Source organism: Mastigoproctus giganteus, chromosome 14 (genome assembly GCF_048544385.1).
Source record: "Mastigoproctus giganteus isolate SK-2022 chromosome 14, ASM4854438v1, whole genome shotgun sequence".
NCBI lineage: Eukaryota > Metazoa > Arthropoda > Arachnida > Uropygi > Thelyphonidae > Mastigoproctus > Mastigoproctus giganteus.
Genome location: NC_143588.1, coordinates 4,869,615 through 4,895,514, shown reverse-complemented (window position 1 = coordinate 4,895,514; position 25,900 = coordinate 4,869,615). Strand labels below are relative to the sequence as shown.

The 25,900-nt window shown below is 40.9% G+C and overlaps 1 protein-coding gene across 1 annotated transcript in view; it reads right to left on the bottom strand.

Moving 5' to 3' along the window:
• Tbc1d15-17 (TBC1 domain family member 15/17) overlaps positions 1–21,475 on the bottom strand; it is a 331,818-nt gene extending 310,343 nt beyond the window's left edge. The window contains exons 1-2 of the mRNA XM_090389001.1: positions 21,386–21,475; positions 21,110–21,205 (exon numbers count right to left, since the gene is read on the bottom strand). Coding sequence (XP_090245127.1) covers positions 21,110–21,205; positions 21,386–21,475 — 186 coding nt within the window. The remainder of the gene's footprint in view (positions 1–21,109; positions 21,206–21,385) is intronic.
• Positions 21,476–25,900: the final 4,425 nt, after the last annotated feature.

Sequence of the window (25,900 nt, the reverse complement as noted above, 5' to 3'; positions counted from 1 at the left end):
TAAAAGGCACACAAAAAAAAAAAAAAAAAAAAAATTAAGAGCAAGTGCACAGCATATTCTACACTATTCGGATGGGTTTTTTTTTTGGATAATCAACCCATTGCCTTCTGGCTGTGAAGAGCTTGTATAACAGTACTATTCTTTTTTTGTTTCTTTTACAAGAAAGAATATTTAATTATAAAAAGAAGGAATAGTCCAAAGTGGTGCACTTCACAATTTTATTCTTTACTCTGACACCATATTGCACAATAAGCCTGGACTGTACTTGTTAACAGGAGAGATTGCTTCTACAGGGAAGGGATACACTTAAATAGAAAGGGTGCAAGAATATTTGCTGATGCTATCGAGGCAGTGTTAGGTGGGTCGGAAAACTGCTAGCTTGGGGGGAGACAAAGACTAATAGATTAACAGTAGCCACTGGCAGAGGTGAAAGAGATTCTTGCACTGCTTCTATTGGAATGAGCAGAAGCATGAAAAACAAGATGCAGGATATTTCAGAGACTAGAAGTCATTGCGGTACAAGTAAACACATGGGTTGTGTTAGGGTAGCTAAGAATAGAAACAGGTGCATGTATACTTGCGTGTACACCAATGCTAGGAGTTTAGTAAATAAATTTGATGAATTTGAGGTATTGCTCAAAACATCAAAGGCAGATATTGTTGGGATATCAGAGACCTGGTGTCACACAGATATAAGGAATGCAGAACTGGAATTTGGGGAGTACAACGTCTACAGAAAGGATAGACAGGATAGGAAGGGAGGAGGGGTTATGCTATTAGTTAAGAAACACATAAAATCCAAGGAAATGAAGCCAGTCGACATCGATGGACAGTGCAGTGTCGAGTCAGTTTGGTGTGACATAAGCATAGGTAAATCAAAATTGAGAGTAGGAGTGTGCTATAGGCCTAATGACTCTGATGAGTATAATAAGATACTGTACAGGGAAATAGAATGGGCCAGTAAATCAGGGAGTCTTATAATGGGGGATTCTAATTTCCCAGATATTGACTGGAATTTGTGGGTTGGTCACTCACACACTAGCAAGGCTTTTGTGGATGTATTGGATGATTGTTTTCTACACCAGCATGTTCGGGAGGCAACTAGAGGGAGTCATACTCTTGATTTAATTATCAGTAGTGATTCTTCATGCATTAAGAATCTGCAGATAAAGGCACCACTAGGTGGCAGTGATCACAGTGTGCTGAAGTGGGATTTACTCAAGGAGGTAACTACCATCAGAGGTAAAGGGAAGGGTTTTTGCTATCGTAAAGGCGACTATGATGGTCTGAGACAGTATTTAAATTCTATACAGTGGGACCAACTGATGATGTTACCAACAGCAAATTCAAAATGGGAAGCATTCAAGGAACTAATCTTGGAAGCTACCAGGCTTTACATACCAACCAAGAAATATCGTTAGGCCTAAATGGTTGTCAGATGAACTAATGAGACATATGGCAGAGAAGAAAAATGAATGGGATACATACAAATTAATGGGTGACATGGAAGCCTATGATAGATATAAGTTGGTCTGTAACCAAGTCACAAAGGAGGCAGGCAAAGGCAGATTATGAGAAATCCTTGGCAAAGGATGCAAAGAAAAACAGAAAAGAGTTCTTTACTTATGTAAACTCAAGAAGGAAAGAAATGAATCAGATTGGTCCACTGGATGTTGATGGTTCAACAGTTGAGGATCCTGCTCAGGTGGCTAACAATCTAAACAAGTATTTTGCATCTACATTCACACATGAGGAGTTATTCAGGAAGGGGAATGTCGTAGGTGAAGTAAACATTGGCAGTGAGCTAGATGATTTTGTAATAACTGAGAGGAAAGTGGAGGAGAAATTGTTGAGGATAAACATAAAAAAGGCACCCGGGGTGGATGGGATCTATCCAGTTATATTAAAGGAGGCAGCAAAGGAAATAAGAAAACCCCTAGCCATAATTATGAGAACTTCTTTGGACTCAGGGGAGGTACCCATAGACTGGAGATGTGCAAATGTAACCCCAATTCACAAAGGAGGATCAAAGGCTGACACAAGTAATTATAGACCTGTTAGTTTAACTTCGGTTCCAGGAAAATTAATGGAGGCACTGGTTAAAGACTTTACATACCAACTAAGAAATATTGTTCAAGGTTTAGGCCTAAATGGATGTCAGATGAACTGATGAGGCATATGGCAGAGAAGAAACATGCATGGGATACATACAAATTAACACATGACACAGAAGCCTATGATAGATACAAGTTGAGCTGTAACCAAGTTACAAAGGAAGTTAGGCAGGCGAAGGCAGATTACGAGAAATCTTTGGCAACGGATGCAAAGAAAAACAGCAAAGAGTTCTTTACTTATGTAAACTCTAGAAGGAAGGGGATGAATCAAATTGGTCCACTTGATATCGATGGGTCAACTGTTGATGATCCTGCTCAGGTAGCTAACAAACTAAATGAATATTTTGCATCGACATTCACACATGAGGAGTTATTTAGCGAGGGGAAAGCCAGAGGTGTATTCAACTCTAGCACTAAGCTAGAGGATCTTGTAATAACTGAGAGTAAAGTGGAGGAGAAATTGTTGAAGATAAACACAAGAAAGGCACCTGGGGTGGATGGGATCTATCCAGTTATATTAAAGGAGGCAGCAAAGGAAGTAAGCAAACCCTTAGCCATAATTATGATAGCTTCCTTGGACTCAGGGGAGGTACCCACAGACTGGAGATGTGCAAATGTGACCCCAATTCACAAAGGAGGATCAAAAGCTGACACAAGCAATTATAGACCTGTGAGTTTAACTTCTGTTCCAGGAAAATTAATGGAGGCACTAGTTAAAGAAGCACTGCAGGATTATTTAGACAAGACTTCAGTTATAGCTCGGACACAGCATGGTTTTGTTAAGGAGTTTGAGTTTGATTTTGAGTTTATTGGCGCAAAAACAACTATGGTCATGCTGCGCCAAGAAACGATTAAAATAACAATAATGATAAATTCTGGTAACCTTTAAAAAGCTTACCTCGTCAAATTGTTATTTATATATATGGGTATATATTAATAGCTTTTAAAAATTTAAAAACTGCCGACACATGGTCGTTGTCTGATAAAATCTGACTGAATGTATAAGGCTCAGTCAGATGAGTAAAAGCGGTAAAATGTATATTGCGAACATGGGTATAATGAACGCAATCTATTAAAATATGCTTTAGAGATGAAACGGTGTCGCAAGACTTGCACATAGGAGGGTCATCCGCCCTCAGCAGAAAAGAATGTGTCAAATGACTGTGTCCTATGCGGAGTCGGGCAAGAACAACTTCCTCGCTCCGATTCCTGCGCAGGCTAGATTGCCATATTTCTATTACAGGCTTTATTTGGTATAATTTGTTTGTTCTCTGTCTGTGCCATAGTTCTTGCCATTGGGAATATATCTTGTTGCGTATTATTTGCCTGTAGTCTGTATAGGGGACTGACAGGCAACAATTATGAGTGGGTGTTGCTGATTTGGCTGCAGCGTCAGCCAAATCATTTCCCTTTATCCCAATGTGGCTAGGAATCCAGCAGAAGCGTATATCAAACTTGTATTCATGAAAAGAATGTATCTTCTTCTGAACTCGACAAAGAACTGGATGAGAATTGTGTCTCAGAGATAATAAAGCCTGTAATACACTCAACGAGTCAGAATATATTATTGACCTTTGGAATTGACAAGTTCGAATGTGATCCAAGGCTAGCTCTATAGCATACAGCTCTGCAGTGTATATACTGGATTCAGGAGGAATCTGCTGAGATATTATAGCGTCCAGAAACACAGCAGCAGATCCTACGCACGATTCAGAATTCGAGCCGTCTGTGTAAACGGGCAGGAAGTCTGAGTACTCAGCTTGGTGTGCAGAGTAGAGCTTCTGGTAGACAGATGACAAGGTTTCAGATTTTACCCATTTCTTAAGGGAGAAGTTGCACGATGGAGTATGAGCATGCCAGGGTGGAAGAGTCTCTTTTGGTCTTTGTGCAACCTTGTCTACCATGATGTTAAACTCTCTTAGTAGCTCTTGGACACGAATTCGAAAAGGTCGGTTGGCAGTCTGACGGGTATTGTACATTTTCCCAACGTGGCTCAAAAACGGATGCCCACGTAGGATGGTCTGGCAGGGATTTCAATTTTAAAGCATAGTTTAAAGACAACTGCTTACGTTGAAGGGATAACGATGGTTCGTTTGCTTCGACGTATAAGCTCTGGACAGGAGATGTTCGAAAAGCTCCAGTAGCGATACGGATAGCCTGATGGTGGACAGGGTCCAGCCATCGGAGGACACTATCTCTAGCTGAGGAGTATACCTGGGACCCGTAGTCTAATTTGGGTCGTACAAGTGCACGGTAAAGCCGTAGTAGGGTGCATCGATCTGCTCCCCAACGCGTTGAGGAGAGAGAGAGAGAGAGAGCGGAGAATATTGAGTCCCCTCGTGCATTTTGTACAAAGTTGACGAATATGTTCGAGAAAGGTCAACTTTTTATCGAACATAAGTCCCAAGAATTTTGTGTCTGACACTACTGGAATAACATTTGGTCCTAGCCTTAATTCAGGTTCAGGATGAAGATTACGCTTGCAACAAAAGTGTACGCAAACGGTCTTCTCCGGCGAGAACCTGAAGCCATTAGCAAGTGCCCAGGAATTCAGTTGATCAATGGCTTTCTGCAGTTGTCTTTCAATAACCCTCATGTTGCATGACTGACAAAAAATGCTAAAGTCATCAACATAGAGGGCACTGTTTACAGTTGGAGGAAGTTGTTCTGTGATGGAATTTATTTTGATGGCAAAAAGCGTGACACTTAATACTGATCCTTGTGGTACTCCCTCCTCTTGGCTAAAGGAGCGAGAGAGTGAGGATCCCACACGAACTTGGAACGATCGATTGGCTAAAAACGTTTGAATAAAAAGGGGGAGATGCCCTCTAAGGCCAAGGTTATGTAAATCTTTTAAAATGCCAAATCTCTAAGTTGTGTCATACGCTTTTTCCATGTCGAAGAACACCGACACCAAGTGTTCGCGTTTTAGGAAAGCATCCCGGATGGATGCTTCCAATCTAATAAGATGGTCCAAAGTGGACCGGTTCCTGCGAAAGCCGCACTGGATGTTGGAGAGAAGGTCATTTGTTTCGAGATACCAAATTAAACGAGAATTAACCATTCTCTCCAGGATTTTGCACAAACAGCTAGTCAGAGCTATAGGACGATAATTGGTGGTGACTTTTGGATCCTTTCCTGGCTTAGGAAAGGCAAGAACGATTGCCTTTCGCCAGGAGTCCGGAAACTGCCCTTCAGTAAAGATTCTGTTATACAGAAGGAGCAGACAATCCATAGATTTTGGTGAAAGATGTTTAATCATTTCATAATGGATGCCATCTGGTCCAACGGCACTTGCTTTGGAAAGAGCGAGGGCTCTTTTCAGTTCCTGAATAGTGAAATCCCCGTTGTAGGGATAAATGCTCTTAGATTTAAAGTTAAGTGCCTGTTTTTCGATTTTATATTTCAGGACCAGGAACTCTGGGGAATACGAAGATGTTGCAGAGATGTTAGAGAATGTTTCCCCAAGAGCATTGGCTATTGCAGTTGGATCTGCATTAGCGCATCCATTATAATCTAGGATTGAAGAAGGGTGGGATGTATATTTTCCCTTCATTTTCCGGATTTTATCCCAGACTACCTTAGAGTTGGTAGACTGGTTAATAGATGATGTAAAACGGATCCACGATTCCTTTTGACTCTGACGACGGATGTAGCGTGCTTTGGCTCGTGCACATTTGAAGGCTATAAGGTTATTCGTGGTAGGATATCGGCAAAATATCCCCCACGCTTTGTTTTGAGCCTTTTTTGCTGCTGTGCATTGTGAATTCCACCAAGGTTTGGGAAATGGTGGAAACCGGGTTGATGTTTTTGGAACAGCATTCGCAGCTGCTTGGACAATATTTTCTGTGATGTACTTGACTGCGTCACTGATAGGCTCTTGACTGACTGTGCTAAGATCAAAATTTGCCTGATGTTGGAAGGTAGTCCAGTCAGCCTGATCAATCTTCCACCGTGGTAACCTGAAGGGAAGACATGGTCTCCCACTGTGTAACGAGGTTATCACAGGGAAGTGATCGCTTCCGTATGGATTCTCCTCCACTCCCAAGTGAGTGAAGGGAGTAGAGAAGGGGAGCAGATAGAGAGATCAATGGCAGAAAAAGTACGGGTAGGCATGTGGAAGAAGGTATTTGTTCCAGTATTTAGAAGGGAAAGGTCATTGTCATTGAGCATATGCTCTATGACTCGTCCCCTTCCGTTGATGTTAGCACTACCCCACAGGGTGTTATGTCCATTCATATCCCCGAGAAGTAAGAAAGGGGGAGGCAACTGCGTTAGAAGATCATCAAGGTCTGCCTGGGAGATGTCAGTCCCAGGTGGCAAATAGATAGAGCACACAGTTATTAAAAATCCCACCGTAAGGCGAATTGCAACAGCCTCTATGCTAGTTGTAATTAGTAAGGGCTGCACTGGGGTCTGGTTACCCACAAGGATAGCCACTCCCCCATGTACAGAGCCATCCGCAATTAGCATTAGCATTAGCATTAGTAGAGGCATTTGATGCAAGAAAGCAAGCTTATGCAGCATCAGCCAAAAAAAAAAAAAAAAGTAACATAAATAAATAAAAATAACCACTTCCACTTCACCCCTCTGTTCGTTCGAAATACCTGTCCAGCTGAGCCTTAAACTTATTTAGGCTATCAACTTCCACGACAAGGGATGGAAGTCTGTTCCACCCACCAACCACCCGCTGGCTAAAGGCAAATTTCCGCACATCTATCCTACATCTGTCTTTCCTCAATTTGAATTTATGCCCTCTCAGGTGATTTTTCTGAGCTAGAGGAAGAATCCCATCAGCATTGAGCATGCTCAAACCATTCAAGGCTTTGTACACCTCTATCAGATCACCCCGCTGGTGCCTAGTTTCCAGACACTGTAATTTGCAAAACTTAAGCCTTTCTTCGTAAGAGAACCCCTTTGTCCCATTCACCAATCTAGTTGCCCTTCTCTGTACTCGTTCCAGCAGCTCTACATCCTTCCTGAAATGAGGCCTCCAGGCCTGTATACAGTACTCTAGGTGTGGCCTGACCATTGCCTTATACAAGGGAATAATCACCTCCTTATCCCTGCTAGAAAAATTTCTATATATCATTGACAATACACCATGAGCTACTCTTGCAGCTCGTCTGCACTGCTCAGAGAACTTCATATCTGCCTGCACCACCACCCCCAGGTCCCTTTCATTCTCTACCACTGTCAGTGTAGTACCACAGAGTTGATACGTTGCTCTGGGGTTGCTGTTTCCCATATGTAGTACTTTACATTTGTCAATGTTAAACTTCATTTGCCACCTCGAAGCCCATCTGCTCAACCTTTCCAAATCCTGTTGCAGCAGCATAGTGTCAGTAGTGTCCTTGACAACCCTGCCAACCTTTGTATCGTCTGCAAACTTGGACATTAAGCCTGATATACCATCATCAATATCATTTATAAATACAGAAAACAATAAAGGCCCCAATACTGAACCCTGAGGGACTCCACTAATAACATTAGTCCACGATGAGCAGTGTCCATTGATTACCACTCTCTGTCTTCTCCCCCTCAACCACCCCTTTATCCATAGCAGCAACTTGCCTCCAATGCCACACTGCTCCAATTTGTGCAGCAGTCTTCCATGTGCAACAGTATCAAAAGCCTTTCTAAGATCCAAGTATATAATATCAAAGTTATTCCCTGCATCCAGTTCTTTTGTGACTGCATCATAGTATCCAATCAAATTGGTCAGGCAAGACTTCCCCTTAACAAAACCATGCTGTGTCCTAGCTATAACTGAAGTCTTGTCTAGATGATCCTGCAGTGCTTCTTTCACCAGTGCCTCCATTAATTTTCCGGGAACAGAAGTTAAACTCACAGGTCTATAATTACTTGTGTCAGCCTTTGATCCCCCTTTGTGAATTGGGGTCACATTTGCACATCTCCAGTCAATGGGTACCTCCCCTGAGTCCAAGGAAGCTCTCATAATTATGGCTAAGGGTTTGCTTACCTCCTTTGCTGCCTCCTTTAATATAACTGGATAGATCCCATCCACCCCAGGTGCCTTTCTTGTGTTTATCTTCAACAATTTCTCCTCCACTTTGCTCTCAGTTATTACAAGATTCTCTAGCTTACTGCTAGAGTTGAATACACCTCTGGCATTCCCCTCGCTGAATAACTCCTCATGTGTGAATGTCGATGCAAAATATTCATTTAGTTTGTTAGCTACCCGAGCAGGGTCATCAACAGTTGACCCATCGATCTCAAGTGGACCAATCTGATTCATCCCCTTCCTTCTAGAGTTTACATAAGTAAAGAACTCTTTGCTGTTTTTCTTCGCATCCCTTGCCAAGGATCTCTCGTAATCTGCCTTCGCCTGCCTAACCTCCTTTGTAACTTGGTTACAGATCAACTTGTATCTATCATAGGCATCCGTGTCACGTGTTAATTTGTATGTATCCCATGCATTTTTCTTCTCTGCCATATGCCTCATTAGTTCATCTGACAACCATTTAGGCCTAAACCTTGAACAATATTTCTTAGTTGGTATGTAAAGCCTAGTAGCTTCCACGATAAGTTCTTTGAATGCTTCCCATTTTGAATTTGCTGTTGGCAATATCATCAGTTGATCCCACTGTATAGAATTTAAATACTGTCTCAGTCCATTGTAGTCGCCTTTACGAAAGCAATACCCCTTCCCTTTACCCCTAATGGTAGTTACCTCTTTGAGTAACTCCCACTTCAGCACACTGTGATCACTGCCACCAAGTGGTTCATTTATCTGCAGATTCTGAATGCATGAAGAATCACTACTGATAATCAAATCAAGAGTATTACTCCCTCTAGTTGCCTCCCGAACATGCTGATGTAGAAAACAATCATCCAATAAATCCACAAAAGCCTTGCTACTGTGTGAGTGACCAGCCCCCAAATTCCAGTCAATATCTGGGAAATTAAAATCCCCCATTATAAGACTCTCTGATTTACTGGCCCACTCTATTTCTCCGAACAGTTTCTTATTATACTCATCAGAGTCATTAGGCCTATAGCACACTCCTACTCTCAATTTTGATCTCCCAATGCTTATGTCACACCAAACTGACTCGACACTGCACTGTCCAGCGATGTCGACTGGCTTCACTTCCTTGGATTTTATGTGTTTCTTAATTAATAGCATAACCCCTCCTCCCTTCCTATCCTGTCTATCCTTTCTGTACACATTGTACTCCCCAAATTCCAGTTCTGCATTTCTTATATCTGTGTGACACCACGTCTCTGAAATCCCCACAATATCTGCCTTTGATGTTTTGAGCAATACCTCAAATTCATCAAATTTATTTACTAAACTCCTAGCATTGGTGTACACACAAGTATACATGCACCTGTTCTTTTTCTTAGCTACCCTAACACAACCCATGTGTTTACTTGTACCCCAATGATTCCCAGCAGTCTCTGAAATATCCTGCATCTTATTTTCCAGGCTGCGGCTCATTCCAATAGAAGCAGTGCAAGAATCACTTTCACCTCTGCCAGTGGCTACTGTTAATCTATTAGTCCTTGTATCCCCCCAATCTAGCAGTTTTCCGACCCACCTAACATTGCCTCGATAGCATCAGCAAACATTCTTGCACCCTTTCTATTTAAGTGTATCCCATCCCTGTAGAAGCAGTCTCTCCTGTTAACAAGTACAGACCAGGCTGAAAAAAATTCTACCCCTTGAGCCCTGCACAATCTTTCCAGGGCCGAATTGATTGACAGGGCTCTCATCATATACTCCCTCCTATCGTGTCTGGGCAGAATTCTATCCTTACGAAAAATTGTGGTGTTATGCATCGTGGGATCGTCATTTGCCTTTAGATATGTCTCCTACAAGCAAAAGCAAACTGGCTCGTGCTTTTGTAGGAGGGCCTTGATGTCATCTATATTTCGCCGGAATCCACGACAATTCCATTGTAGGAATTTAGCCATTATTTTGGCTTGGTGGGTCCATCAGGCGGCTTCCGAGGTGCTGAGGGCTTACTTTTATCAGTCTTGGATTTGTCTTTTTTGGGGAAGAATGGACGCTGTCCCGTGTCCATTTCCTCCTCCGCAAAGAGTTCCAAGACTGAATCATCCTGTACCTCCTTCTGCTCGACATCCATGTTTTCTTGGGTTCTAGGGGGGACATCCCCTTTTTTATTTTTATCTTTCATAGTTACCTTTGTTGCTTGTGGAGCATTAGTAGGTACCGATATAGGGGTGGCAGCTGATTGGTCCTTTTGTGCAGGTTTTGGAGAACTTAAAAGATATCGCGCGATGGGAGTGAAAGACTCCTTTGGAGGAATGGTCATGTCCATCTGAGTTCCGACGGAACATCTCCCTGCTACCCTCTGGGCGTAGGTAGGTTTGTTAATATTCAGGGGTTTGACCGATTTCCTCGCCTCCTGGTATGATATATTTAGCTTTGCCTTCAGCCGTTGAATTTCTTTTTCTTCTTTCCACTTATGGCATGCTCGTGAGTTGGCCGGGTGTTCGCCTTCACAGTTAATACAGGTGGGTTTTGCGGCTGAACATGCTGTTGTTTCGTGGTCCTTTGCACCACATCGAGCGCATGCAAGGACTCCACGGCAGGCCATTTGAGAATGTCCATACTTCTGGCATTAAAACACCGTAAAGGGTTCGGAATGTATGGATGCACTGAACAGTTGATGTATCCAGCTTTAATCTCGTCAGGAGGTTTAGGAGAGTTAAAAGTCAGGATAACGCTCCTGGTTTTAACTATTTTTCCATCCCTTCGCGCAGTAATTCTCTTGACGGCAATAACTCCCTGGGGTTTTAATTCAGAGCAGATTTCCTCCTCGGTTACGTCGAGAAGGTCCCACTCCGAAATGACACCTCTCGATGAATTGAGTGTTCTGTGTGGTGTCACCGTTATAGGTATTCCTCCGATTGATGTTGTTCGGAGTAGATGTTCGGATTGCCTGTCATTTTTAGTTTCAATTAAGAGGTCTCCAGAACGGAGCCTCTTAACTGATTTGGGAGAACCTGCTAACCCATCTAACCCTTTTTGAATGAAAAAGGGCGACATTTTACCAATCGGTTTTTCACCGGTTGAGTGCATGATTAGGAACCTTGGGACTGGCCCTGATGGTAATTCGGTTCGCTGCCTCTTATTAGCAATAATGCTATCTGATTCTCTGTCTAAATTTTCAGATAGGGACCGGGTTGGAGCCCCTGAAGGAGTAAGTTTATCAGGATTCATAGAGATTTTTTATTTGTTCAGTGCCCGGGCTCCCCACCCACCACGAAGCCCAAAGGGACGCCCACTACCCGGCATGCAATAAATGCGCTCGGGAGTGGGACGCCAGGGCTACCCAGACACCATACCCGCACCGCCGCCAGCCTGAATCCTGTCCCTCGGACCATGAGGGTAGGGGCGTGGCATTGACACGGTTGACCCACGCAGGCGAACCTACTAGCCGATTGATCCTAGCCGGGCCTTCCAGGACCACCCGTCTTGTCGAAGCAGGGGCCAAAGTGGTGTATTGAAGCTGGGCCCCTCAACCACCAGGATCCCCCTTTCCGAATTTCCACGGGTCGCAGCGCACGGCAAACACGCCGGATTCCATTGATGTAAGCCCGGAACCTAGGCTGTGGGCGTTGGATCCCAGTGATGCTAGTCTGGAAGTCCAGCAGCGTCACTGGGAGGTCGCCTCACCACGTACAGGTGCCCACATTTTTTTTTGTTAAGGGGAAGTCTTGCCTGACCAATTTGATTGGATACTATGATGCAGTCACAAAGGAACTGGATGCAGGGAATAACTTTGATATTATATATTTGGATCTTAGAAAGGCTTTTGATACTGTTGCACATGGAAGACTGCTGCACAAATTGGAGCAGTGTAACATTGGAGGCAAATTGCTGCTGTGGGTAAAGGGGTGGCTCAGGGGGAGAAGACAGAGAGTGATAATCAATGGACACTGCTCGTCGTGGACTAATGTTATTAGTGGAGTCCCTCAGGGCTCAGTGTTGGGTCCATTATTGTTTTCTGTATTCATAAATGATATTGATGATGGTATATCAAGCTTAATGTCGAAGTTTGCAGACGATACAAAGGTAGGCAGGGTTATCAAGGACACTACTGACACTATGCTGCTGCAACAGGGTCTGGAAAGGTTGAGCAGATGGGCTGAGAGGTGGCAAATGAAGTTTAACATTGACAAATGTAAAGTACTACACATGGGGAACAGCAACCCCAGAGCAACGTATCAACTCTGTGGTACTACACTGACAGTGGTAGAGAATGAAAGGGACCTGGGGGTGGTTGTGCAGGCAGATATGAAGTTCTCTGAGCAGTGCAGACGGGCTGCAAGAGTAGCTCATGGTGTATTGTCAATGATATATAGGAATTTTTCTAGCAGGGATAAGGAGGTGATTATTCCCTTGTATAAGGCAATGGTCAGGCCACACCTAGAGTACTGTATACAGGCCTGGAGGCCTCATTTCAAGAAGGATGTAGAGCTGCTGGAACGAGTACAGAGAAGGGCAACAAGATTAGCGAATGGAACAAAGGGGTGCTCTTACAAAGAAAGGCTTAAGATTTGCAAATTACAGTGTCTGGAGACTAGGCACCAGCGAGGTGATCTGATAGAGGTGTATAAAGCATTGAATGGTTTGAGCATGCTCAATGCTGATGGGATTCTTCCTCTCGCTCAGAATAATCACCTGAGAGGGCATAAATTCAAATTGAGGAAAGACAGATGTAGGATAGACGTGCAGAAATTTGCCTTTAGCCAGTGAGTGGTTGGTTGGTGGAACAGACTTCCATCCCTTGTCGTGGAAGTTGATAGCCTAAATAAGTTTAAGGCTCAGCTGGACAGGTATTTTGAACGAACAGAGGGGTGAAGTGGGAGTGGGTTTTTTTTTTTTTTTTTTGGCTGATGCTGCATAAGCTTGCTTTCTTGCATCAAATGCCTCTACTAATGCTAATGCTAAGAAGCACTGCAGGATCATCTAGACAAGAATTCAGTTATAGCTCAGACACAGCATGGTTTTGTTAAGGGCAGGTCTTGTCTGACCAATTTGATTGGATTCTATGATGTAGTCACAAAAGAACTGGATGCAGGGAATAACTTTGATATTATATATTTGGATCTTAGAAAGGCTTTTGATAATGATGCACATGGAAGACTGCTGCACAAATTGGAGCAGTGTGGCATTGTAGGCAAATTGCTGCTATGGATAAAGGGATGGTTGAGTGACAGAAAACAGAGAGTGGTAATCAATGGACACTGCTCAACGTGGACTAATGTTATTAGTGGAGTTCCTCAGGGTTCAGTGTTGGGTCCATTGTTGTTTTCTGTATTTATAAATGATATTGATGATGGTATATCAAGCTTAATGTCCAAGTTTGCAGACAATACAAAGGTTGGCATGGTTGTTAAGGACAATACTGATGCTATGCTGCTGCAACAGGATCTGGAAAGGTTGAGCAGATGGGCTGAGAGGTGGCAAATGAAGTTTAAAATTGACAAATGTAAAGTACTACACATGGGAAGCAGTAACCCCACATCAATGTATCAACTCTGTGGTACTACGCTGACAGTGGTAGAGAATGAAAAGGACCTGGGGGTAATTGTGCAGGCAGATATGATGTTCTCTGAGCAGTGCAGACGAACTGCAAGAGTAGCTCATGGTGTCTTGTCAATGATATACAGGAAATTTTCTAGCAGGGATAGGGATGTGATTATTCCCTTGTATAAGGCCTTGGTCAGGCCACACCTTGAGTACTGTATACAGGTCTGGAGGCCTCATTTCAAGAAGGATGTAGAGCTGCTGGAACGAGTACAGAGAAGGGCAACAAGATTAGTGAATGGAACAAAGGGTTGCTATTACGAAGAAAGGCTTAAGTTTTGGAAATTAGTGTCTGGAGACTAGGCACCGGCGAGGTGATCTGATAGAGGTGTATAAAGCCTTGAATGGTTTGAGCATGCTCAATGATGAATTTATGCACCTGTGAGGGCATAAATTCAGATTGAGGAAGGACAGATGTAAATAGATGTGCGGAAATTTGCCTTTAGCCAGCGGGTAGTTGGTTGGTGGAACAGATTTCCATCCCTTGTTGTGAAAGTTGATAGCCTAAATAAATTTAAGGCTCAGCTGGACAGGTATTTCGAATGAACGGAGGGATGAAATGGAAGTGGGGTTTTTTTTTTTTTTTTTTTGCTGATGCTGCATAAGCTTGCTTTCTTGCATCATATGCCTCTACTAATGCTAAAAGACTTGAACCTTCCTTGGTCTACTGTATGTAAAGTGCTTCAAACAATTTGGTTTGTATACAAGAACTAAAGTCTTGTGATCAGCAACAATGAATAGACTTTGCTGTACGATTTCTGGCTCGTATGGAACTTGACGATACAGGGGCTCGAATGATCTTGTGGTCTGATGAGGCACATTTCACTCTTCATGGGGCTGTAATTCACAAAACTGCCAAATATTGGGAACTTCTCGTCCATCTGCTGTACATGAAAGACCACTACAAAGTCCATACATTACAGTATGGTGTGGATTCACAGCAGAGTTCATAATCTGACCATTTTTCTTTGAAGAGTCTACACCTCATGGCCCCGTAATTTGTACGGTAACCAGTACTCCACTCTTCTAAGAGATTACATTATTCCTGTTCTACAAAAAAGGCAATGCTTGGAGACCGTAGTGTTCATTCAAGATAGTGCACCACCCACATTGGTCGACAAGTGAAGGAACTGCTCTGTTCAACATTCGAAAATGATCGCATCATTTCTAGAGACTTTCCGCAGTTCTGGCCAGCCCGATCACCAGATCTCAATCCCTGTGATTTCTGGATATGGGTATACCTGAAAGAGAGAGTTTACCATAGTGGCATACAGACACTTGTTGATTTGAAATCAAGCATTAAACAGCATGTAGCCAACAACCAGCTAATTTTCGGATTACTTCAGGCATAGTTGAACCAGTGGACACAGCTGAAGTACTGCGGTGCAGTAAGCAAGGGGAATCTACTGCATTATGCTTCCCAAGAATAATCACCATGGCTAGTAGTGGACTGGCAGATCAGCTGAGGATTCTTTTCATTTTGCCCAAGACAGAGAGAAGTACAGCTTGGTGATCGCCAACCTCCAATAGGAGACGGCATCAAAAGAAAAAGAAACAACAGATTTCAACAGAAGAAATAGTCGGACGACCTCTGGAAACCAGGCAAAAACCAGTTGTAATCAGCCTTCTGCACTAAGTGGAGCTCTGCTGTAGTCGCATTTCCTCTTCAAGAGCATCTCGTGGGATGTATGATGACTCGTCCTATGATTAAAGCCGGCCCCTTTCAAAATCAGCCATATGGCAGGTAATGGCATACCATCACATTCTCCGATGCCACAGAGACCATAACAAAACCAACTCCAAAAACTGCTGTTAAAGGAAGACCTGCAACTAGGTGGAAGGATGGGATCAGTGAACTTTTGGGCATGACATTTTGCGATGCCGCTTGTATAGCATGTGATCAATGCAGTTGGATGATTTTGTTGGTGGCCACAACAACTCCTCAGGGAACTATGTGACTGGAAGAAGAAGCCTTATTACATTCTACGCAAAACTGTGTCGTACATAGTTCTCCATTTTCACAATGTCATCTCAAGTGAATTAAAGCACGCAGAATAATATCTATAGATTTCTAAGTTCTGATATTAAAATCTAATCCTAAGTTAAGTATTCCATCTCATGTTTACAATGCCAATTTCTCCCCTGGTGGCAAAAATTAACTAATTTTTTTTCTTCTACAAATTGCTTCCCCATACCCTAAATGACATACCCCCAAATTTTCACAGTGCTTTCTCTAAAAAAAAGCATGGGCTTGGCATATCCAGGGTTCTGAGCTGGATATCATCATTCTTCTCTTTCTTGGTGATTCCTTTCTACTTCTGACTCTCTCTCTCTCTCTGACTCTCTCTCTCTCTCTCTCTCTCTCTCTCTCTCTCTGACTCTCTCTCTCTCTGACTCTCTCTCTCTCTGACTCTCTCTCTCTCTGACTCTCTCTCTCCCTCGGTAACTCGGAAATTTTTTTTGGCTGGTTCAGCATAAGCCTCAGGCTTCCTTGCACTATATGGCTAGTAATAATAATAACTGCTTTGTCACTAGGGTCTCCTGAATAGGGAAACTTATTTTATAGCCACCTGGTATATATGAAGTGCTACCCAAAAGTTCCAAAATGTATTTAAAAAATAAAGTAGTTTAAAAAATAGTTAAAGAGTTTGTGGTTAATGTATTTCTCCATTACTTTAGAAAGAGTAGAAGTAAATGCAATGGGACAATAACTGGATGGGAGGGACTTGTCACCCTTTTTAGGAACTGACTGCATATGAGCAAATTTCCAAGCATAAGGAAAAACACCTTTGGAATAAGAAAGTGAAAAAACGCGGCAAAGAACAGGAGTAAGTTCAGGAGCACAGGTTTAAAGAACAAGTTGAGAAATACCAAGGGGACCTGGAGCTTTCTTAGCATCAAGATTCGTCAAATCCTTCTGGCATCCTTTTGACAGGAGACCATAGGAAGCATTGAATGGTAGTGTGTTGGAAATGGTGGGAGGTGTTTTACCAAGATCATTAATACATGAGTTGGAAGGAAAATGGGATGCTATCAGGTCAGCTTTATCCTTGGTTGAAGTGACAACAGTACCATCTGGTTTCAACAGAGGCGGAAGCAGAGATGGGCAAAAGTTGCAGCCAATAGCTTTGGCAAGAGACCAGAATGCTCGGCTACCATTAGGGAAAGAAACAAGTTTTCTACTCTTAGCCTATTCAAAATCTAGTTTGGACTGATTAATAACTGCTTTACAATTGTTGTGAGCTTTGGTGTAGGCAGAAAATGAAACTGAAGAATTGGAAACAAGCCAATTATGATATGCAACGTTCTTCTCCTGAACAGCCTTAGAACATTTATTGGAAAAACAAGGTTTAGATAAAGGACAAGATTTTAAAGTGGAGTATGGGATAAAGGATTCCATTCCTACAAGAATGACACGATCTGAGCAAAAGTTGACATCAGAAGTTTTGAAACAGTAGTCAGACCAAGGAAAAGAAGAAAAGAAATCTAGCAGGTCATCTCATTTTGCATTCTTGTAAGGCCAAACAACATGAGTGTGGGAATAGCCGTGAGATAAAGGCTCCATTGGAGAAGAGACAATCACTGTTGTGATCTGAGGTGCGTAAAGGACCACTCACTTCGACAGTGTACTTAGAAGGGTTTTTTGTGAGCAAAAGATCAAGCGTATACTGGCTGTATGGTTAGGATTGTCCGGTATTCTTGTACGTAAATGAACAATCTGTGCAAGTCATTAGTAATTGCAAAAGCCTCAGCATCTCAACCAGCTGGGTTGATGTGATTAGAAAACAGAAGCCAGCTGGAGTTGTGAATATTAAAATCACCAAGGAAAACTACCTCACCGTTAGGAAAGCTGAACTAGAGAAAGTCAAGTTGCAAAGAGAGGAAGTCAAAGAGCTCCAAGTGATTAGTGGAGTTAGGAGAACGGTAGAGACAACATGAATTTGACACAATGACGGAGAGATTTTAAGTCAGAGAAGATCGAAAAGAGGAGATTCCAAATTACCAAGCCTCTGACAGGGAATATCGGAATGGACATATGCACAATTACCACCTTTGAGAAGAAAGGAATCATACAGCGAATAATTTGTGCGCCGCTTGTGAGCACTCTGCCATTCTGCGCTTGTTGTTGTTATTGGTTTTTAGGAGCATTAGCAACTAAGGCCATATTGCTCCGGGGATATGCGGTGGTCATTCCCTGACCTTTCCACATCCTCCGTATTTGGTGGTCATGGGCTCAAACCCCAGTCTAATCAAGAAGCGTGTGCTACGCACTGCCGCTCCTTCCCTCCTGGCTACGGAGGCGCCATTCTGCACTTGTAGAGGGCTAAGTACTCTGTTGCCTTAGTTGAAGGGAAGTTCGGGGGACCTGGCTCCTCCAATGAAGTTCCTCAGCCACTAATTCCACATAAAGTTGCATGAGGAAGTGTCTGCAGCTCTTTATTTCTTTTTCATTTCCCGTGAAGATCACTTGGGCATTGATTCTGGTAATGTTTAGTATGGCGTAGAATATCACCATTGGCCAAAGACGATATGCTCATGCCACATTGTAAGTTGTACACATCTGATCCACGGTATCTACTCCGGATTTGGTTGCATTATAAAATGTTACTACAATTTCTGGTTTAAGCTGGTCATCTTTTCACAGTCAATGGCATCATCAAAATGCAAGGAGGAAATCAAGATGACATGCTTTGGATTTCTTTGGAACACAAGAAACAATTGTCACACAAATTCAACTGGGAGTTGTGGTTTGTTCTTTTTTATTGTTCCAACATAAAGTTTCCTTTTTCTGAGTTCCAAAACTAAATTGATATCTGTAAACCAATTATCCGCTGCAAATGTTCCGTCCAGTCCCATGGATAGGTTCTGTCAGTCTTTTGACAACATCAGCTGGTCTAGTGCTATGGACCTTCGGGTTGTTTCCCTGCATATATTTCAAGATTTTAAGAGTACATCACCCTAGCATCTACTAAGGCATATATTTTGAGTCCATATTTGTTGGGCTTTGAAAGTATATACTATTTGAAACCACATTTTCTCTGATTATTTCTCATCAATAGTTAAGATTCTGACACAGAGAGTAACAAGTCTTGCAGTTTTTTTTACAAATTCAGGGAAAATCTCTTTATTGGGGGCAAGGCAAGGCGATCATTTTTTCTTGTCTCATCCCTAGTTGTTCAATCATCGAATCTTATATACACCCGATGAGGAACTTGAAGCATCTCTGGTTCATTACTAAGCGAAATTTTTCAATGCCATTTTCGTCAGTTCCCCCTTAACTTTTCCATTCTCTGCTTGTTACTCTGAAGTGCTCCAGCTAAATAAAGAAGGCCAATGAAAGCTTTTATCTCAATTTTGTCTGTAAATTTGGCATCTCTTTCCCGATTGTAGTTTGACTGAACAGTTTGAATATACTGATTTGTGTATTCAACAATTTTATCTAAAATTTTGTCTAATAAGGCAGTTCTGTGCAGACGACATGCTAGCATTTCTTGTTTGACCAATAACTCCAGGCAATTCTGTTAGAAGATTTTGAGATCTGCACCGAATTTTTGGTGATCTGTTGACTTTCCTCCACTTTGTCGATTTATCTTTTCCTATGAAAAAACTGCATTGTCGTCCTCTTTGTTGCAACTTTCCTCCTCTGATATAGCATCTTGTGCACTCTGAGTTGTCTTCTCTTGTTTCAACGTAATCCTCATCAGATTCTGTTCCATCATCAATGCTTTCGTCACTTACTTCCTCAGAAAACAGCAGGGCACGAATAATTTCAGTCATTTGCATTACTTGGGTATAAGCAATCCATCCTAGCTACCAAAAGCAACGCAGTACCACTTAGGCACACGGATGCACTGTATCTCACAGATACAAACAGCAGACTGAATCGAAACCAAAAGGCTTGGGAAAATAAAACCAATACCAGTGGCTTCCAAGAAGCAATATTGTTGTTGTTGGAGTGCGATTTATTGGTGCAAGGGCTGCTATGGCAAAATTGCACCTGTTACTTTGGGGTGTTGGTCTGTAAATTTGAACATATAAAAGGAAATAGGTCTAGAAGTGACTGTATACAGAGCTCGCAATTTTTTGAATACGCTGGATGCTGGTTTGTTTGTTATTTGGTTTTTAGGAGCATTAGCAACTAAGGCCATATTGCTCCAGGATATGCGGTGGTCATTCCCTGACCTTTCCGCATCCTCCGTATTTGGTGGTGATGGGCTCGAACCCCGGTCTAATCAAGAAGCGTATGCTACGCCCTGCTGCTCCTTCCCACCTGGCTACGAAGGCTCCGCTGGATGCTGGCCTTTACAATTTGGGCATTGTAGTGTTTCTGCAGTGCAGTCAGCTTTGGCGCCGCAGTTCGAGCAGACAGCGTTCCCTAGTCATACTGTTTGCGAGTGTCCAAATTTTTGACACTTGAAACATCTGATTTGGTTGGGAATGTACAGATGTACTCGGAAACTAAGGTATTGAGCTTTCACACATGATCGTAAGGTGGGTGTATCAAATGTTAGAATAATGTTTCTAGTTGGAACAAGTTCATCATCTTTTTAATCATTATTCGTTTTGCCTGAATGACTTTTTGCTCTCGGAGTCTTTACACCATTTTTGGTGAACCAGGCACAATTTTCTAAACATTTCTGAATTAGAAATGGTGAAAGGGCACTCACAGGCTCGAATGAAAGAGAATGTAATATAAGGAATGATGGAAATTCCTGCTAATTCTCATTTTTATGCAGTCTCTTAGATTGTGATATGCCATGTTCAGTTTCAATCAGGTCATGAGTTGAGTGTCTAAACTCAAGTGCTGAGTAACTGTCAAAATCCATGGTTGCTCCTTTTAGCCCTGGAGATAACTTTTCCCCCGAATACTGGCCCCATCACATGGAGGCAGGAGCGGTGCCACCAGTGACCAAGCGATAAGAGGTTAGTGGTTAGTGTGTTATATAGGTTAGTTCTATATATAAAAAGAAGAAAAATACCATTCCCTTCTTTTTGGAAAGCTTGCTTCTTTATTCAGAAGAGCAGAAATTAAATAATTTTGCAAATAAAGACAAATTCTCAGAAATCTGCTGATTCTAGAGAAAACTCTTTGAAATTCACTTTTTAAACTTGCTTTGATCACTCGCTTGGCACTTGGGACCAAGAAGCAATGTAGGAAGCTACTGTGAAGCACACGTGCACAGCAACATCTTGTTTCCAGAATTAAAGAAAGATATGAGGTATGCATCTGAGAGATACATAGTGACCGATGAAGGGTTAAATGATGCCATTTTATAACTACTTAGTAGATGGCTACGTATAGATAACTTACGTTAGTTAACTTCTTTGTAACTCGAGGCTATTGTCCTAAATGAATTATGTAATTCTTAAAAATAATAAGAAATACTTTCCAAGATTTAAAGCTTACTTCTTTCCTTATAGTTAATTTTCCTGAAAAAATTACTGCTTCTTCCCTATGTGGACCAACTACATGGACATGGATATTATCATGTGCATACACAATCTACATTAAGAAAAAATTTTAATTAGTTATCAAATCAGAATTCTAATTCTATTGACAAAATTATACAAGGTAATCAAAAAGGAAGTGTGCTAAAAGATGATATTACAGCTGTATTCTAGAATGTAAAAGATAAGTTCTCCTGATTGTATTTATAAATTATGTTGGATTTATTCCACTTACTGAGTATGGGACTGAAGACAGTTCTTTCTTCTTTTTTTCTGTTATGGCAATCTCAAACACAAAGAGTATGAAACCATAGTAATTCAGCATCTTTTATGGGTTGAAAGTTTAGAAGACAAAAGGTACTGCTGACATGGGAAATAAATTCATGTAGATTGTATCATCATCATCATGAACTTGGTCCGGCTTAAGTCTTTTAAGCCAGACCAAGTTAATGTTCCGTTATAGCTCTTGGAGGTGGTCTTGATCTCGCCATCGTTGACTTGGTCAACCAACATTCTCTTGCCTGTAGGTTTGTAGTTAAAGGCTAATTTTGGGATCCGGTCTGGGTTCATTCTTTCTATGTGGCTGATCCATTTTTCCTGATACCGTTTTATGCCATTTACTATGTTATCTACTTTTAATTTCTTGCAGATATCTAAATTTCTTTGGTGGTCTAGTCTTGTGAAGCCTAATAATGGTCTTAAAAATTTGTAAATACTTACAGAAAAGGCATTCCACATAACATCCTACCTCCAGCAGTATTCCAACTAATCCTGTTGCCTTTCTTTGAACCCTTTCCAACAAATATATACCCTAACTAAAATGAGGTTTCCACGCGAGATGTGGTCCGTCCATTGCCTTATACAACAGATAATCAACCCTTTGATCTGGCCCTAGAGGCCCACAATATGGCCCTAGAGGCCCTTGTACAGCAAAGTCTCTTAACATCAAACCTTACAGTTGTTGTATTTGGGTTTTTTTTTTGCACAAGGGCCTCTAGGGCCATATTGTGCCTGTTCATGATTTGCTTGTCACTATGATCACAGTCTATTATACAGATTTATGTTTCAAATAATTAAACAGTTCCTTGAAATTTGCTTCATTGTTAAGGATATGTAACAAGGTTAACGGTTCCTGTAAGTTGGATAGGGAGCTGAAACTTGATTTTCTGATTGTTGAATGTTGGGGACATTCGACGAGAATGTGTTTTATTGTTAGCTGCGACTGACAAAAGATACACTGAGGAGGGTTCTCTCCCATTCGCATCCAACTACAGGTGAGTTTTGCCAGAATCACTTCTTGTCACCTGCTTCTCCTGAAACTAGATTTCGACAGTTGTCGCTCTCTTTTTACCTGTAGCAGTTTATTATTGATTTGTAATCGGTGCAGGGCACTTTTAGTTGACTGGAGGATCCAGAGTTAGGATGTTTAGCAGCAGCATCATCTGTGCATTCATTTCCTGGGATGCTGACATGACCAGGGACCCAGCAGAATGTAACCTTCTGGTTGGCTGCTTGACAGTAAAATAATATGGATTGGATTTCTTTAAGAATGGGATTAGAGACAGAAAAGATAGATTGAATGGCAGTGAATTGTATTAGAGAGTCGGTATATATCAAAGATTGCTTGATGTGGTGTTTGTTTATGCAATCTAGAGCTAGTTTTATAGCAAATAATTCTGCATTCAGAAGGAAGCGACACAGCTACTGAGAAGGTGGAAGTAACTGCTGCAGCACCTATGGCTGCATCTGTTTTAGATCCATCAGTATACATGTGTACTTTCTCTGAATTTTCCAAGGAATGTACTTTATGTAGCTGCTGAAAGTTGATGACAAACCTTATAGAAGTGCACAAATAATTTCAGTGTACCAAAACTTTGTTAAAATGAATACTTGTGTTAGTATTAACTATACAGTACAGAGAAGCCACAGGCATTTTCTGCACAAGCCAAAAAAAAAAAATATATATATATATATATATACACACAAGTCGACCATCACTAATCTGGTTCCACCACTAATTTGGACATAATTTCCGTGGACATAATTTCAAATTTCCTGGGTCGACACACCGACCTGCAGTTACTGATTTGTGGCGTTGGTTGCAGCATCAGCTGTTGGCACAAACTCATCGGCACGAAAACACTGGCAAGCCATTCCCACTTGTTTTTTTTGCATTTATTATTATAACCTACTCACATTTAGCCCCAGCCATGGTTCCAATGCATAAAGAAAGTGCCTCTCGTGGTGGAAAGTGCAAATACTGTACGTTGTCCATAATAGATAAAGTTGAACTTCTGAAAAAACTCGACAGCGGTGTGTCTGTGAAAAGTTTAACTCTGCTTAATTGTAAATTCCAGCAGTTTCTCTCAGTTCCTCTTATTTTAGTAATTTTCTTTTAGCCATTCCTTTTTAGATTTTTTTTTTTTTTTTCACAACACACTTGTACAAACGCGGAAAAACACAACACAATATGATGGATAATACAGCACCCTAACGAACTTGTTTTCACAAAATCTCTAACAATAGTGACAAACTTATTGCGATGTTTGAGAGTTTATTTTATCGTAATTAGTTTTATTGCAGCGCTTGTCGTGCGTGCAATAAACTAATCACAAACTACCTTCATACATATGCCGTAAAAGCATCACACATGTGGCCGACACGGCTTCTCAAGAAATAAAGTAACCAACATATGTGACCACGTTGGCCACATATATGCAACATAAAAAAATACTTTTTTTTTTTTGATATTTTAAGCGAAAATTATGTCCGAATTAGCGGTAGAACTGGATTACCGGTGGCCGGATTAGTGATGGTCGACTGTGTATATATATATATATATATATATATATATATATTTTTTTTTTTTTTTTTTTTAAGCAGAAAAACGAAAACACTGACATTACAATATTTATTTTAGAATTACTAATCAAATTACTTGCTAAATATTTTTTGGCCCCTTGGGAATTTTTTTCTTAAACTAGCTTGGCAAACAATGTGTTAAAGGTAGGAGGAGGTAGTTAGCTGTTGGGTAAACTGTATGTGCTAAAATAACCACCGGTGATCCGTCAAACTCACTAATCCAGCACCCCACAGGTCCCAACGCTGCCAGATTAGCAATGGTCGACCTGTATATATATATATTTTTTTGGGTATATATATTTATTTATTTTTATATAAATAAATATATATAGCCAAAATTTAAAATATATATAAATATATTTTATATATAAATATAAAAAATATATATATATTTTTTGGCTTGTGCAGAAAATGCCTGTGGCTTCTCTGTACTGTATTTTATAATTCTTCTCTGCACTAAATTATATATTTAGTGCAGAGAATTATATATTTAGTGTTTTATATATATAAAACAATTTTTTAGTTAATTATAATACCAACTAGATAAATTGGAGAATTTAGCATAAAAGATTGGGGGTGAAACTATACTCATTAGTTCAAAGGGCCAAGTTGAGGTAACCTAAGTTGGACTTTTTGGTGTACCATATAAATAAACACATATAATAAAATAAAATAAAAATAATAGTGAAATTATAATGATAATATAGCTAAGTATAGATATATGGATACATTAAATGGAACTAGGGCTAGCTCCACTCAATATATCCCCCATCAATAATTAGCCGAGGCTATCTGTTTCTGTTTGCCATTTCTTTTGTTCTGCCACTCTTTCTCTTTTATTCTTTTACATAACTTTTATATATATATATAGGTAAGTAGAAAGTGAAGAGAATGGGAATGAGCTAACAGAACCAGAAATTCAAAACCACATAAAATCCAGAATGAACATGAAAAATAAAAATTATAAAATAAAAGGAAGTACTTAATGCTGTAGATCTCCCATGATTTTGACATTTTTATCAAGGGGCAACCGTCAAACCCACAGGAAAGACAGCAAGAAGTAAGGCCTCTGCTTCTGACATGAAATATACATAGCACGTGGTTGAAAAGGTGAAGCCATGTTGAATTTTAAATTAAGCGGTAGCGGAAGTAAGGTCCAAAAGTAGCAGTAGGAAGAGTAATGCTAATGTATATTTCATGGCTGACCTGAAAGATGCAGAGAAAAGAGACGGAGAAAGGGCAAACTAGAAAAAATAAAGAAAATTACTGGAATACCAAAATTTTCTTTTTTTTTGTTGCTTTTCTCCTTTTTCCCATTCTCTGCCTCTTCAGCCATGAAATATGTTAGCGTTACTCTTGCTCACCTTCTGACCTTCTCTCCACAAATCATTCGAAATTCAATTTGGCTTCACTGTTTCAACCATGTGCTATGCTGTCTTCTTGCTGTCTTCCCTGTGGTTTCAACGGATGACACTTGATGAAAACATTGAAATCATGGGATCTACAGCAGTGGTGCAGGCAAAGTCTTTATGGTTGCAGCTAATAGAGAAGTTTTCTTAAATTTTTGCCACTTAATTGAATTTGCATATCAATTTATTTTCTAGACGTAGCTTTATATTCCTAATTATGATACTTAGTTTATTTTGAACTTAGAGATTTTGTAGGTTATTATTTAGCACAGAGCAGTAATATATCTTACCACGCTGTGTTACTTAGTATCGGTAAGGGTATCCACATGTTTGACAAGATTTTGTAGCTGTGCAAACGCGAAGTTTTTAATTATGTTTAGCTTTTTTATTTACTTAAGTGTTATATTAAATTATGTTCTATAAGTAGCTTATAGTCCAGCCAAGCTCCTTGGTCTATTTTGAAATTAGATAGTGATTTT